The sequence below is a fragment of the Rhinolophus hipposideros genome (assembly GCF_964194185.1).
Source record: "Rhinolophus hipposideros genome assembly, chromosome: 15".
Classification (NCBI taxonomy): Eukaryota; Metazoa; Chordata; class Mammalia; order Chiroptera; family Rhinolophidae; genus Rhinolophus; species Rhinolophus hipposideros.
The window spans coordinates 67382255-67397103 of NC_138061.1; the positions used below are offsets into that span (position 1 = coordinate 67382255).

Here is a 14849-nt window from a genome sequence, read left to right on the forward strand (position 1 = left end):
ACAGGTGATAAGCATTTCAACTAACCCACAGATTTTTTCTACTTCCCAGCTCTTAACTGCAAGCCTGCAGCCCTTAATTGCAAAACATTCCTTCCTGCTCTGTCACACCCTCCAGCAAATTTAATAGCGAGAGACTTACTTTGAAATTTTAAATGTACAGTAGAGTATTTGGGACTTTTTAAAAAGACTCCAGAGGACTCCTCTATAAGCAATTGATTCTGCTCTGAATATACCTTTGCTTTCTCCATTATATTTGACACTATTCTGGGTATTTGACACAGTGCCTGACACTAATATGGGAAAAATAATTGGAGCAGAACCTGTTAAAATTCAGACAGAGACTGCGAACCATTACCCAAATTTCCCCAACATCCCTTGAAGTCAGAAGTGAAGGAAGGGATCACACCCACAGCTGAAGCCTCAGATCCAAAGGTCTTCTCATGCCCCGCACTAGCCCTTGTAATAAGCCCATCCTGGCAGTAAAAACAAGTAGATAGGGACATCCATTTAAGACTACAGGGCCACCAATAAAACTGTCATTCCTCATTTCCTAACTCAGATACCGTCCTGCAGGCCACCTGCTGAAGCCATTTGCTGGAGTAAATCTGCGCTCAACTTTTTTCAGTGTGCTTATAGAACAGGACAGTCAATAACTTTTCTGTGTGTGTGTGGTAAAACACACATAACCTAAAATTTATCATTTTAACCATTTTAAGTGTACAGTTCAGTGACATTAAGTACTTTCACATTGTCGTGCAACCATCTCCACCATCTGTCTTCAGAACTTTTTCATCACCCCAAACTGAAACTCTGTCCCCATTAAACACATAAAACATCCCATTTTCCCCTCTTCCAGCCCCGGGCACCACCATTTGACTTTTGTCTCTATGAATTCACCATTCTATGTACTTAATGTAAGTGAAATCATATAGTATTTGTTTCTGTGTCTGGCTTCTTTTATTTAGCATGTTTTCAAGGTTCATCTATGTTGTAGCATGTGTTAGAATTTCATTCCTTTTTAAGGCTTAATAATAACAGTCACTAGCTTTTTGCCTTCATGTGGGGAGGACAACAGTCCTGGACAGTCAGGACTCAGGGGTCCATCGGAGCTCCCTGCTATGTTTTCCAGGCATTTAATTAAGACTTAAATGATCTAAATTTTTTAGTTCTGACACAATATGTAGATGATCTCCTACTGTGCTGATAGAAAAAAGATTCCATTTATTCTCAGCCTTAGCAGAAAAGGGACATAAAGTTTCAAAAGATAAATTATGTTTTTGCCAGAATGCAGTCCATTATTTAATTTAGGGCATGCATGGTTCATTTAAAGGGGAAAAAAATACCCTCTTCTGATAGACTAAAAAATTACCAAAGTCTATTGTAGACCTTTCACAAAATCATTTTTTTTCTTTTTTTTAAAGTTTTCAAAATTAGTTTCAGGTGTACAAAACAATGTAATAGTTAAACATTTCTACCCCTCACAAAGTGATAACTCCCTCCCCCAATCTACTACCCCTGACATCATATATAACTGTTACAATTCCATTGATTATATTCCCTATGCTGTACTCCACATCCTGTGACCATATATATAAATTATAGTTGACATTCATTGTTATTCAGCTTCAGCCTCAGGTGTACAGCGCAGTGGTCAGGCATCTATACTGTCCCTGAAGTGGTCTCTCTAATAAGACAAGTGCCCATCTGACACCCTACCAAATCTTTACAACATTATTGATTATATTCCCCAAACAGTCTTTCATATCCCTGTGGTCACAAAATCATAGTATGAGGAGTTCAAGGTTTTACTAGATATTGCAGACAATAGGTGCCAAATTTTTCTGTGATTGTGACACCTCTTCATGCATTGACTAAGTTCTCAGTAAGAGGTTCTCTCTTCGGAGAGCCCAAACATGAACAGGCCTGGAACTGAAAGGCAGCTCCTCAACAACCTCCTTTCCTAGACATCCATAACAACATAAAGCCCTTTCATCTATTTGTGTGTGAGCGATCCGGACCAGCCTTTGGCATTTCATGGAAATGATCCAAAATCCATTGCTTCCTATAGTCCTGACAAAGATGAAGTAGGACTTCAAGGAAATCGATCAGGCCGGTAGGTCTATGGGAGGAGCTGGCTCATGCAAGTTCATGAGAACACTTAGTCGAACTCTATGGTCCTCACTTCCCTTTCACAAAACTCCAGGGTTCCTGTCTCCCTGATATACCTACCTATATAGATATGTAGACATATAGACATACATAGACGTGTAGAGATGTATCTCCACCATCTGGCTCCACAAGCCGGAATGTGCGGGTCTCTTGCTGGATCTGCACATGCTGCTGCTGAGTTGACACCATTTTACCTTTTCCCAAATAAGTCCTTTTGGTGACGGAATACCTAGTTGATATTATTGTTCAGTTGACAGCCTTCCCTTGGCCTGGCACAAAGGCTTATCCCCCTTGTCTTATGGCAAGTGATGCTTCTGCTGAGCTGGTTCTCAGTCCCCCACTGGGCCACATGGTTCTTCCTACAGGACAGACATCACTGCTGACCAAGAACACAATGCTTTTCAGCCAGCTGCTTAACCTCCTATGAAACTGTCTTACTCTCTCCCTCTTACGTTACTATTCATTGCTGTGACACCCCTGAATCCTGACACTTTTCTTTCCCTATCAGAAGAAAGAGAGCCTTGTGATTATTTTACCTCAGATAATTAGGGAACTCGGTATCTCACTCAGATTTATTAGTCTCCTATTGAGAACCCTGATCTAATACTGTTTGTGGGTAGATCATACCTCAAAACTAAAGCTAGAAGTTAACAAATAGCATATACTATCACTAATTTAAGGTCTCTTTTAGAATATAGTCCTCTACCTGAGGTACAATCAGCCCAGATGTCAGAGCCTATTGCATACACTAGGGCTTGCCAACCAGCCAAAGACTAGACAGTAAACCTATACAGATAGCAAGTATGCTTTTGGTGTAGCACATACCTTTGGAATGGCAGAACCTCCACCAAAATGCACAGCAAGTTAAGCAACTTTTAGATGCACTCTACTTCCTAAACAGGTGGTTAGTATAATGGCTGGAAGCCATGCAAAAAGAGATAATGTTGAGCTAAAGGAAATCTCCTAGCAGATTATCCTGCCAAACAAGCAACCTTAACCAAGGTATGATCCTATCTAAATCGTCAAAGGATAAATCTCCGTAGGGGCTGAAAGAGGTCATTATAAAATATCAGTGTTTAGCTCCTGATTCTGAAAAGAGTGGAAAGAATCTGATTGTGCTCTTCATTTGGGTAATCTCTGGTGCCCTCAAGATAGCTGCTGGGTAGCACCAGATGAGGTCAAGTGGGTATTAGCTAAATTTCTCCCTGAAACCACTCATAGGGTACAAGTTAATCACTAGCTAAAATCAACACTGGCAGAGAAGTGTTAAAGATTCTAGAGGTTATTTTTTGAGTCATGTGTCACCAGTCAACAACATAATCCTAGAAAAACTTTAAAGGTGGGATATGGCCAGGAACCAAAGTTTCAAGGGCCTTTTGAACACCATGGGATTCGAATATGTCATAGAAATGAAACTGTAGGGCATCAATCCTTGGGATTCACATTTCACAACTAAGGAAGAAATCTGGAATTCCAAACAACTGGAGTGCTACTCCAAAAGACGACCCCAAACTGAGGAATCTCAGAGAGCCTCTAAAAAACCGCTGATCTTCAGAAACAGGCAGGTGATTCAAGATCTGTAGGATGAAAGCATGACCTAGGATAGTGGACAAATTCTGCCCAAGATATCGGACCAAGACCCCTGTCTGATCCTTATTTTGTTTTTAATCTGCTTGCATTGTAACCATTCTTATTTTTTATAAGCCCCTGGTTGTCACCCGCCAGTAATGGCCCTTTTCTTTTCTTGTCGCACCTCTTTATATAATTGTTAGGTCAGAACATATGAATTCTAATGTGATTGTTAGATTATCCCAAACAGTAGGCACTGCCCTAGGTCTTACCAACTGCTGAATCTGCCATCCATCACTAACCACCCACAATGAAAACCTCTGGGAAATTCCAGTCTCGTCAAAGGAAACAATAAGGAATTATATTCCTAGCTGATGGTAGATCCATTTGCAGCAACATGGAGAAATGACTTTAAACAAGTTAACCTGTGACTTTGCAAGTATCCTGCTCTTCCCAAAAAAGAACCAGTTATTGTAATCTATTGATCACAATCTAAGCCATTCTAAATTTGAATTCAACAACTGTCATAGTGTGATGAGCCAAATACTTGCAGCCTGTAAGAGACCAATAGACGTGCAAATATGTAACCAGCTAATGTAAGGCCTGTTTCTGGCCTGCTGTCATGAACAGATTCTTTTTCCTACATCTCCATGTGTCCCTGCCAGATATTACATCTTTTGTAGCCAGGAGCCTGGTCCTATTTACTTCAGACTAACATCTCATGCACAAAGGAAAAGTATTCTAAGACTCGTCTGTACACAGAGACCCTAATTATGTAAATCAAGGCTGAACATTCTGGTTCAGACATGAACTTCAAAAGGAAGCCACCTTTGATTATTCACCACTCTTCCTGGAGGAATGAGATTGTTTAGCAAATTCCCACTGGCAGGTATTATATGTATAGGATTGTAATGAACTTACCACTAACTCTGGCAGAAGTCATTAGTGGTACACCCTCTTCCCTAGATGGAACACAGATCAATCTCAACTCTTTGGCACGAGCAGTGATGGACTTTGCTCTGGATTTCTTGTTGGTTTGTCATGGTCTGTGCCATTCCTAACACTGTACTTGGATCAGTGAAACTAGGAGGGTGGGACAGGTGATATGATGCCTTAAAGCAAAAGTTACGTGCCTCTCCAAAGTGAATCCTCATGGCCTGCATACGACTGGTTCTGGCTGAGGTGGGAGTTCTTGGTTGAAAACACCTTACAGGGATTAATCGTTCTTATCTGTCATTGTGGTCATGATGCTGGTCCACTGCATTCTATCCAGAGTCTGAAATGCTTCTGCATAGCCACTTTCTCATCAGATCACCACGATGACACAACAGCAAGGTCAAGAAGACCTCACAATACAGTTGCCCATGAAGATGACTAACAACCAATCTCTAAGTGGTGAAGATCTGGAGTTTTTTACTTCTCTGAATTTATCAACCTCCAAGCAAGAAAATGGCCAAAAGTGGGGACTGGGAGAAAATATGCAGAGACAATGGCTAGATCACATATAACTAAAGAGCTCCGACTCCCAATCTCTGTAGTCATCACGAATGGCCAAGACACGGTCAGTGACTGCCAGCTTCCCTATGTTTTTGCTCCATTTCCAATTCAGAACCAGCCTGAAAGCGAAATGGTCCCCAAGAGAACACATCAGATGCCGTTTCCAGCTTCCCCATGCCACCATCTCTGATCACATCACTCCTGAAACCTCCCCATGTCCTTTCCCCCATCATCAAACTTTCCCTCCTCTGCCTACCTTTGAGTCAGCCAAAAACAATGACAGTGGTGCGTCCCTTGCTAAAGCAAGTTCAGAATAATTATCACTTCTGCTTGTTCTCACTTGGGTGGTCTTTATTTCTACAAAGCTAGAGAGTTATAGGTAATTGGATCTCTGTTAAAAAATACAATTTTCTACCACAAAACTTGTTTTACTTCTTTCAACGACTGTCTTGAGTGACAGCAGAATTCCTCCCTCCTCTGTATCATTCCTATTCTTAAAAATAATTTCCTATAATCTTCCTTTTTGTTTCCCAAATGCTCATGAAGTATCCCAAAACCTTGGGGTGCTCTTGGACTCTCAGGCTGTTGCCATAGAGCCTCCAGGAGTTTTCAAGTTCTTTAAAAACTCTCAGAAGAAATGCACAAAGTATGGAACAAGTCACATGACTTTCGTGAGAAGAGCCTCGCAGCACAGGGGTTGTGACACCGGCACCACGTGGGCTCCCTGCAGTTCTCTGGACAAAGCCCCTTGCCTCAGGTAGCAAGAGACAGCATTAGTTCTTCTTTCCCTTGGGCTATACCCTTCCCAACCCATGGGAATGACAAATGCAGAACAGGAGGAGTGTCGGTGAGAAACGGCAGCAGCCAAAAAAGGATATGGTTTACTTTGGTACTGTTTCCAAAATTGACAAAGATAAATAAAAACATGTGCACTTAAAATGGACTTTGCACTTTTATTCAAGAACTTGACAGTTTGCATGGTAAATAGTCTATATGAAATCCAAACTGACTTCTTTTTCAAAAATAAAATAATGATTTTTTTTTTTTAGGTTTAGAATGCACTTTCCTTACCTTGCTTGCCCACATTAATTTTGAACTTGAATTGCTCAGTGTCATCTGAAAGAATGTAAGATTATGGTTTTTCCTGGTGTGGGACGGAACTTCTGAGATCATAGTGGTTGGGGTGGTCTCAGGTCATGGCTCCCTCCACATGCCTGGCCCAGTTTCCTGTGAATATGTCCCTGCAGCCTGCAGCCACCACAGTCAGATGGCCTCCCTTTCACAGCTCCCCTGACTGGGATCCTGCTGAGATCTCAGTTGGCCAGGTTCTATGATTTAGCACATCCCAGAAATATCTGCAAAAATATCTCATCACTTGACACAGCAATCAAAACCTTGCAAGGACTAAGTGCGATTTCTTTTGGGTGAACCCAAAACCTTCTTTAACTGGACAGGGGAAGCTTATCCTCCCAGCTGTCAGGCAGCCACCCATCCAGCCTTGTCTGCACATGGCAATGTGCCTCAAATTTAAAACTTCTCTACCTACATGTTCTGGTTTCTTATCATCTCAGCTAAGATAATCCTTCCTGCGAGTCCTAGCTTCCTAAAGAGGTGGGAGGTTCTACAAAGTTCTATCTAACAAGGCATCAAGGCTGCTACACGAATTGGTCCCCTAGTAGAGAAGGAATGGGGCCAGAGCAGGCAGCCTCCGTGGAAAGGGTGTTTTCTGGATGTATGGAGCATGAGTAGAGGATAACTCCACACGTATCTTCATGCTGAGACATGAGGGCACGGATTTCCAGTGCCTGTGGTCCAGATTAAAAGAGGAAGCTGAGAGCAGAGGGCCAGCACTTCAGGCCTGGGCAGCCCCTGGGTGAGGCACACATGTGCCTACGTGTGTACGTGTGCACCCAGAAAGTGACATGGGCCCTTGGCATCTTACACACAGAGCAACCACGAATCAGGCTCCTGTTGGTACCAACTCGTGTTTGCTGACTGGCCCACTGGCCTTGCCGGACACCTGAGGAGGAGCTCATGGAATTCCTACGCAGTCCAACAGGAGGACAGAAACAGAAGCCTTTAGTATTTTAAGCTTAATAGTGGTTCAGGGCATATATTTTTACTCCAGCTTCTAATAGACATTCAGTCATGACTATGCATTTTACAATTTCTCTCCCACAACTGTCCAACCCCAGCTTCAAGAAATAAGCAAATGCCAGGGAACTGCAAACACTGAACCTGACATTGACTGCTACTCTATTCCCGGGACAAAAACCTGAAGGGATTCCTTGAATGGCAGAATTAGTTGAGTTTTTAAGTCACTAAAAACTTGCCTATTCACATACATATTGTGCAGCTGATAACATCCCCAAGGACCACCTAGTCCTTCAATCACCATTAGTCCCCCTGTGGTCATCCAAGCAGATTCCCTTGTGACATTTTAATCCTTGCACTGAAATTTCAGAGTCAAAAACCTCATGGTTCCAACTAAGAAGTTAAACGGAGAAAAGAAGTTTACACATGTTATGATACATGATTTTATTTACATAACTGAAATTATTTTCTTAGTCACCTTGATTTACAAAAGCAAATTAACATGGTATGATTTAATAACCTATCACAAATAGATTTTACAAATTTTAGTAACTGATTGCTACTTAATACTCAGGAATACTTAATACTTAGTAACTTATGCATATACGCATATTAAAATTGTCTGATAGGACTAATAAGTATGAGTACTTTGATTACTCAGGACTAGACAACTCTATTATTAGTCAAGGGTTAATTCCCCATCGCTGGGTCAACCCCTTACACCTGGAGTTCTCACCTGGCTGAGAACACACCAGCTGAGTAAACATTTTTAATAATTTGAGAGAGTTTATCCTTATTTATTAAGACTACCATTCAGCACACCTGAAAACCAAAGGTTTACCACAACTAGATAGTTGTAAAAGAACGAATCATAGTGTATCTGAAAAACAGCCCCAACCACAGCCATGTTACAATCCAGTGAGTGTTTTTCCAGCTCTCTCTTTGGGTGTGTGTACATACGCACATACACAGCATGGGACTCCCACACATCCTCAGCCAAGCCTTCTTGGCCACAAAAATGCTGTCATTTTACTTCTTTTGTGAAATGCCTGTAAAACACAACATTGTAACGAGACTCCTGTAAGTTCTGTCACAGTGCTTTCTGTCTGAAGACCAGGCGTATTTTGGTAACCAGTCCTCTCCTGGAAAGTCACAGCTCTAGACAGAATTGCCGCCATGACTTTCCAAAAGCCACCCCCACAAGACGGAGGAGTGCAGAGTGTCTGTGACCACAGACAAGCAGTAAAGAATGACAAAAAGCTTATGAGTCATGGTCAGAGTCTAAGAAACAAAAATGTCTTGCTATAGCAGCATTAAGTTACAGACACAGGAAGATTGGACACAGGTACCTTTGTGTAGAAGCTCTATAAGAGCCAAAACATTGTCTTTTATCCACATCACAATTGTCAATGTTGTATCAGTAGTCGAACCCCGTACCTACTCCTAATGTGTGAGAGGCTGGACGTGCAGTGTGCTGAGGCTGGTGGGTGTGCTCACGGCAGCCATGGCTCTGCTGTCAGCAGTCCCTAAATGGGAGGTCACTAACTCAAATGCCCCTTTTCTTCATACTGTTCTTGTCGGGTGTTAGTGACCACTCAGTGATGGGGCAAATGTGTCTGTGAGCCCTCTTCTCTCACGCCACCTGTCTACACAGCAAATATGGCATCAAATCTCTCCATTGTGCTAAATTTAAGAATCATTTTAACCACTATAAAAAAAAGTTAAATGTTAGGAAAAGGTATCTTTTAATTTTAAAAAGCCATTCTCAGCATCTTGAATGCTGAGCTGAGACCTGTCCCAAGGTCCCCTTTCCTATTCAAGCTCTGGCAGGGTTATGACGCCACCACGAGGCCTTGCCAGGCTCCCATTCTCAACAAGGACAGGTTGTTTGGGCCAGTTTCTTCCCTGCTGTGTGTGTGTATATATGTGGAGAGAGAGAGAGAGAGAGAGAGAGAGAAAGAGAGAGAGAGAGAGAGAGAGAGAGAGACTTTGCATTTAAATCTTGTTGTCTTGTTTGGTGGCAAACAGAAAAATCAAACAGTTCAGGTAGTTAGTGAGGCACCTACACGTGAGAGCACAGAGGATCCCTGATGAACACAGACCAACACTGGCCCTGCTGAGGGCTGACGAGGAAGGAAGGACCTCAACACTGGTCTCAGAGCTCCTGTCCAGTGCACTGCGTCTGCTAGGAGGGAAAATCGCCAGCCAGCAGAACGGGCACAATGAGGGGCTGGGGGAAGTCTTGGCGAGTTCTCTCCTCTTGTGAGTCCATTACCTTTCACCAAGAAATGTTAACTATCAAATGAGTCCGTTAATTGTGCCGCTGAGGGTGAAACCATCCAGTTAGCATATACACTATCATTTGCATATCTCGGACACCCAGTGTTAGTGCCATCGGCTCTCGTGAGTGGTACAGGACTCTCTTCAGGCCAGTTCGGGTCTGACATGCCTAAAAACGAAAACAGATAATTTGGTCCTTCTGCACTGAAGGACCAAAACTTCATGTGCAGACAGTAAGGCCTTGGCAAAACTCCCTTTGAGTTTCAAACCAAAGTTCTGGTTCTGTGCCAATTACATGAATAGTTTTGTGCTCCAGGCCTCCAGAACACGTTTAGGGGAAACAGCACGTGCTTTCCTGGTAACTGTAACTCAACAGAAACCACCACTTTGACTTCCTAAGCTTCAAACTCACATCTGATACGTATTTGTTGACCTGTTTAATTCCTTTTCTAAGGCAGCATAAGGCGTCCTCAGCACTCAGCTGCGCCAAATGGCTCACTGCAATGGGCAGCTTCTATCAAAAGTTCTCGGATGTAAAGAAGCCAAGTCCACCCCAGATTAGAGAATCTTCCAGACCAAGGGCACACACAGCCGAGACCCACAGCGGCGACAGGACAAATGGCATTCAGCACTACACTGAAAGCCAGCAAGGAATCAAGTGACCTGGGAGGCATGCAAAAGGAACACTCTCAGCTGAGAAATGCTTCAAACTTGTAGATTTCAAAAACAATCAATGATGAAGTTAGAAAACAAAAAAAATTTCAAGTATTTAATTGAAGACAAAAGAAGGAGTTTTGGCAAGAACCGTATTTACTGTCCATTGCAAGACAACAGCACCACAGACTACATTCTTTCAAAAAGCATTTGCTCCAGCTTTTAGCACTGACTCCTAAGTGACAGCGGTCATGACAGTGTGTAATGCAAAGGATGTGAAAACAGCAGCCTGCACGTGTCCTGCCTGACGGTGGGCACGTAGCCGGACACCCAGCACCATGTGGCCTCCAAGAGCTGCCCACTTGTCCCCACGGCGCCTGAAGGGACCACTGGCTGTGCTCCCGGTGCAGGCAGGTTGGTGCTGGCTGCTTTCTAAATTAAATGCCTCCCAAAGTGGGTAAGTTTATCCCAGTAGTTAAATTAGAAGTACTATGACTTGATACCCACCCCGGAAATGACTTATTCATCATTTTCTCAATAGCCCAAGAGCTTGCCCTGCTCTTTTTTTCTCAGTTTAATATGATAATCTTAAATTGTGGGGCAGAGTGGGAATTACACTTATTTCCACATCCTTTAAAAAAAAACAGTCGAAAAATGCCTGAACATAAACTGATGCAACACCAGGCCTTTACAAACTAAAAGGCTCAGAGCAGGGGGGCTCTCCTTCGGACCAGGAGGACTCTTAAGCATTACAGACAGTAAGGGTAGTGCCGGGGAAACACTGCTGCTAGAATCTAGTAAATGCATGTGAAATTCTACCATAGAGTTTGTTTTCAATCCACGTGGAGGGGAGGGTGCGAGGGAGGGGAGCATTGTTACAGTCCACCAGGGGCGTCTCCTCCTCTGAGAGGCCGTCATCGTAAAGCAGAGAGTCAGATGGGGTGGACGCGGCCAGATCCAAGTAGTCCTGGAAGAGAGGAATGGCCAGTCAACCCCCACCTCCTCCAAGTGTGCCACCACTGGGCACACCCCTCCCACCCAAGGGCGGACGCCATGGCCATGTCCCACTGGCAGCCTGCTGGCTCCTCCCAGAGACCTGAGCCCAGCAGCAGACTGCCAGCACTGTGCTCCCCCAACACCCACCTGGCCCGGTCCCTGGTCCTCATCGCTGCCCCTAGAGAGTCACCTCTTGGGGGCAGAAATGTGCTCCTCACTGTGCTGGCCCTACTCTGCAGCACTGTGTGCCGGCCTGTTGACAAGCGCGGAGGCTCTGGGAGCTCGCCGCAACCCTGTTATGCAGGAAGGAGTGCCGAGATATGTCCCCCACCTGCGGGACACTTTCCGGCGTTCCTCCAAGGACTCCTGCCACCTAGAGCACCACACCAGGAGTCCGAAATTTGCAGTCACTGATGTGGGCTTTGCACAGGACACTGCATAGGCTTCAGCTCGGAAGCCTGACCTCTGCAGGGCCTGTGACTTCCGCTGCCCTGGTTAAATGTGTGAAGGGTAGTCCCAGCGTTTCCCTGGATGCTTCTCAACCCTGTTCTAGGAAGGGCGTCTCCTGGCATCAGCTCTCACTGTTCAGGGTGAGCCTACAGGCACACAGCGTTGGAAGGCTTCGCCCAAGTGATGTACTGGTGTTTCATTACAATGGCCTGCACCGTGCCTCTGACTTTCCTGTTTTCAGAAATTACAGCTTCTGGTAAATGTGTGATGTGAGGATGAAGTGTCCATGTGTATACCAGGAGGGCAGGACCAAAGACAGATGTAACTGCTCAATAACTATTAGCTGAAACTTGTTGGCTTGCCAGTTTCCCTACAGAATTGCAAACTGTAGGCGCACTGGCTGAACCTAGCCTCCCAGATGTGTTTTGTTTCGCCCGCACTGGACTTTCAGAAATTTAAATGAGTTGCTAACATTAAAAACTGGGAAACAACATACATATCCCTTAAAACTCAGAAAACTTGGCATGATGGCATTCATATTCCTACAGGTCACATGTGGCCACAGCAAGAGGTTCCTTAGAGGGCTGGTGTGCCACTCACTAGTCACTTCCCACCCCAGGGGGACCCCTCACAGCATCTGAATTTAGGACACTGATGTCAACTCTACTTTCTCCTGTTCAGTTACTGGAAATGATTCTGTTCAGCTTTGGAGTATTTCCCTCACACACCTGTCTGTTGAGAGCTCCTCCTAAGTGTCAAGCTAAGAATCTTGGTTTCTTTATGATTTGAAAAGAAGCCCAAGGGGCCTGGTGCCCTCCAGGGTCAGCATGACCATCTTCCCTACACAGGGACCTCCGTGGACCAGGGTTGGGGCCAGAACCGCCCCCACCCCCAATGTCACGTTCATCTGTATGTGGCCCACACTGGGAATCTGCTCAGGTACTCACTCTTCTCTTAACCATCATCTTCTCCAGGTCTTTGCTGATGTCGGCGAACACTGGCCTCTTGTCTGGTTCCTGCTTCCAGCACTGCAGCATTAGGCTGTACCTGGTGTGAAATGTAGATGGGCAGTTACGACCCAGCAGGAACTGCCCTGTCACAGCCCCCACCTAGCACAGTGCCCAGAGCGGGGGGTGGGGGGCTGTGTTCTCAATCCAAAGCAGTGTCTGCACCACTGACATCCTTCTCTGAGCTGGGCCAGGGTCTGCGTGGTCACCGGGGGCTCAGAGTGCCAGGCACAGTGGTCCAGCATCCTGTGAGCCTCCCTTTCCTTGAGAGAGATTTGTTTTCATATTCCTTTCAGGGACACAAGATGCCGTGCCCACTATGGTGGCTGAGTGGGAAATGCCAGTCCTTAAAACTCTTATGAAGGATGAGTTAGGTGAGGAAACAAACTTGTGCCAATCACACCTCTTTCTTGTACCTTTATCACCTCTTCACCTCTGTGGGACCCCGGCGTGGCTGCGGGGCCTCCAGGGCCACTGTGTGTCGTACGCTGGCTAGCTGGCTGCCAGCCCAGGCTGCCAGGGGGTGGTGCCATTCACCCTTTGAGCCTTGAGCTGGGACCAGGGCAAGCGCACACCGACTTTGTGGGAAAAACAGACCAGCATGTCTCTGCATGCGGACAACCCCTTTCTCATGTGTCCCCCACCTGTCCTCAAGAATCATCTGGCAAAACCTCAGTGTGTGAAGACAGGTGCCTTGGGGCTGAAGGCTGGGTACTCCATCTACCCCTGGCCTGCCTTTGCACCTCCACTTGGGTATTCCCCAATCTGTGCCCTGTGAGCCATTCTGAATTAACCTGCCCTCCCCAAATGACCCAGGCTCAGTTGCTCTCTCAGTCTGAAGTGTCCTCTCATCCTTCCCACCACTTTGCCCTGGGCTCTGCACCCCCATTCTCGTTAGTCTCCTCAGGAAGCCTGCCCAGCCCAATGGAGTTGGGGTCCCCAGCAGCTGCTGTCTTGCTTAAGGGTGGTTCTGCGACTTCTGCCCGACATGCTCTGCCCTGTCACTACCCCCCAACACAGCTGACCCCAGGCTGGCACCCAGAGCTGCTCAGGAGGGGGAGGGAATGAGTGCATGTGCCCCTTCCCACCCAAACCCGGGTGTCTGTATAGGAGAGATGCGGGGCCAAAGGAAAGCCTACTCACATCTCCTCGCTGCAGTTGTCAGGCCTCTCCATCCGGTAGCCTGTCTTCAGAAGGTTGAAGAGCCGCTCAGGAGGAATCCCAGGGTAGGGGTTGCCCCCCAGGGTTACAATCTCCCATAGCAGGACACCGAAGGACCACCTACAGGGAGCATGACAACCGGTGAGTGGCCCTACCAGCCTGTAGCAGACATCTATCTCCCTGCAGCTGTGGACCCCTCAGCCCAGCCTCTCCTCTCTGCCCAGAGAGCAGGTGTCAGCCTGGGCCCCACTGCTCAGACAGATGGGGACAGAGGTGGGGACAGCTGTTGACAGAGGTGGGGACAGCTGTCTTGCCTGCCCTGCTCCCCACCAGTGCGATGCTTCCCAGTTCAGTCCCCACACCCACAAAGGGGCATTGGCAGGCAGGCCACGGTGACCAACTGCTGGAGCATCAGAGATGGCCCAGAGCAACCCGGCAAGTGCAGCAAAAGGCAGGTGGGACCCAGGCAAGGGGCCAGGGCTCCTGGCACACTTCCTTCACCTTTTCTGTGTGTTTGGAATTTTCATAAAGTCTTAGAAGAAAATAAAGCATTGCTGTTCAAAAATACTAAACTGTGAGAGAAAACTGACTGTGAAGTGGGAGCAAAATCGCATCACAAAACAGCATTATCACGAGCCCACTTACAGCAATAAAAAGCATGTATCTTCACACCACGGAAAACACTAGGAGGCCCTGCCTGCAAAGGCCAGCAGTAGTTACTGCAGTAGGGGTGGTGGGATCCAAGTCACTTTGTCTCTTCATCACGCTTTTCTCTGCATTTTCCAATTGTCTTACAATCAGCTTCCATAATCAGAAAATGGTTGTTTAGAATTGTAAGAACTGCCTTTTCGCAGGCTACATTATTCAAGATATGCACATCTATTGATGGCTGAACATTTAAAAACAAGTCTGTTATGTTTTTGAAAATTATCAAGTCTGCATTTTGACCTGGGAGACTTGAATTTGGGTTCC

General features: G+C 45.7%; 1 protein-coding gene across 1 annotated transcript in view; it reads right to left on the minus strand.

Moving 5' to 3' along the window:
* Positions 1–7752: 7752 nt before the first annotated feature.
* The window catches only part of RET (ret proto-oncogene), a 59225-nt gene continuing 52128 nt past the window's right edge, over positions 7753–14849 (minus strand). Inside the window, exons 17-20 of the mRNA XM_081075071.1 lie at positions 13860–13997; positions 12657–12756; positions 11083–11230; positions 7753–9778 (exon numbers count right to left, since the gene is read on the minus strand). Of these exons, the coding sequence (XP_080931197.1) occupies positions 9621–9778; positions 11083–11230; positions 12657–12756; positions 13860–13997 (544 nt within the window). The 3' untranslated portion in view covers positions 7753–9620. The remainder of the gene's footprint in view (positions 9779–11082; positions 11231–12656; positions 12757–13859; positions 13998–14849) is intronic.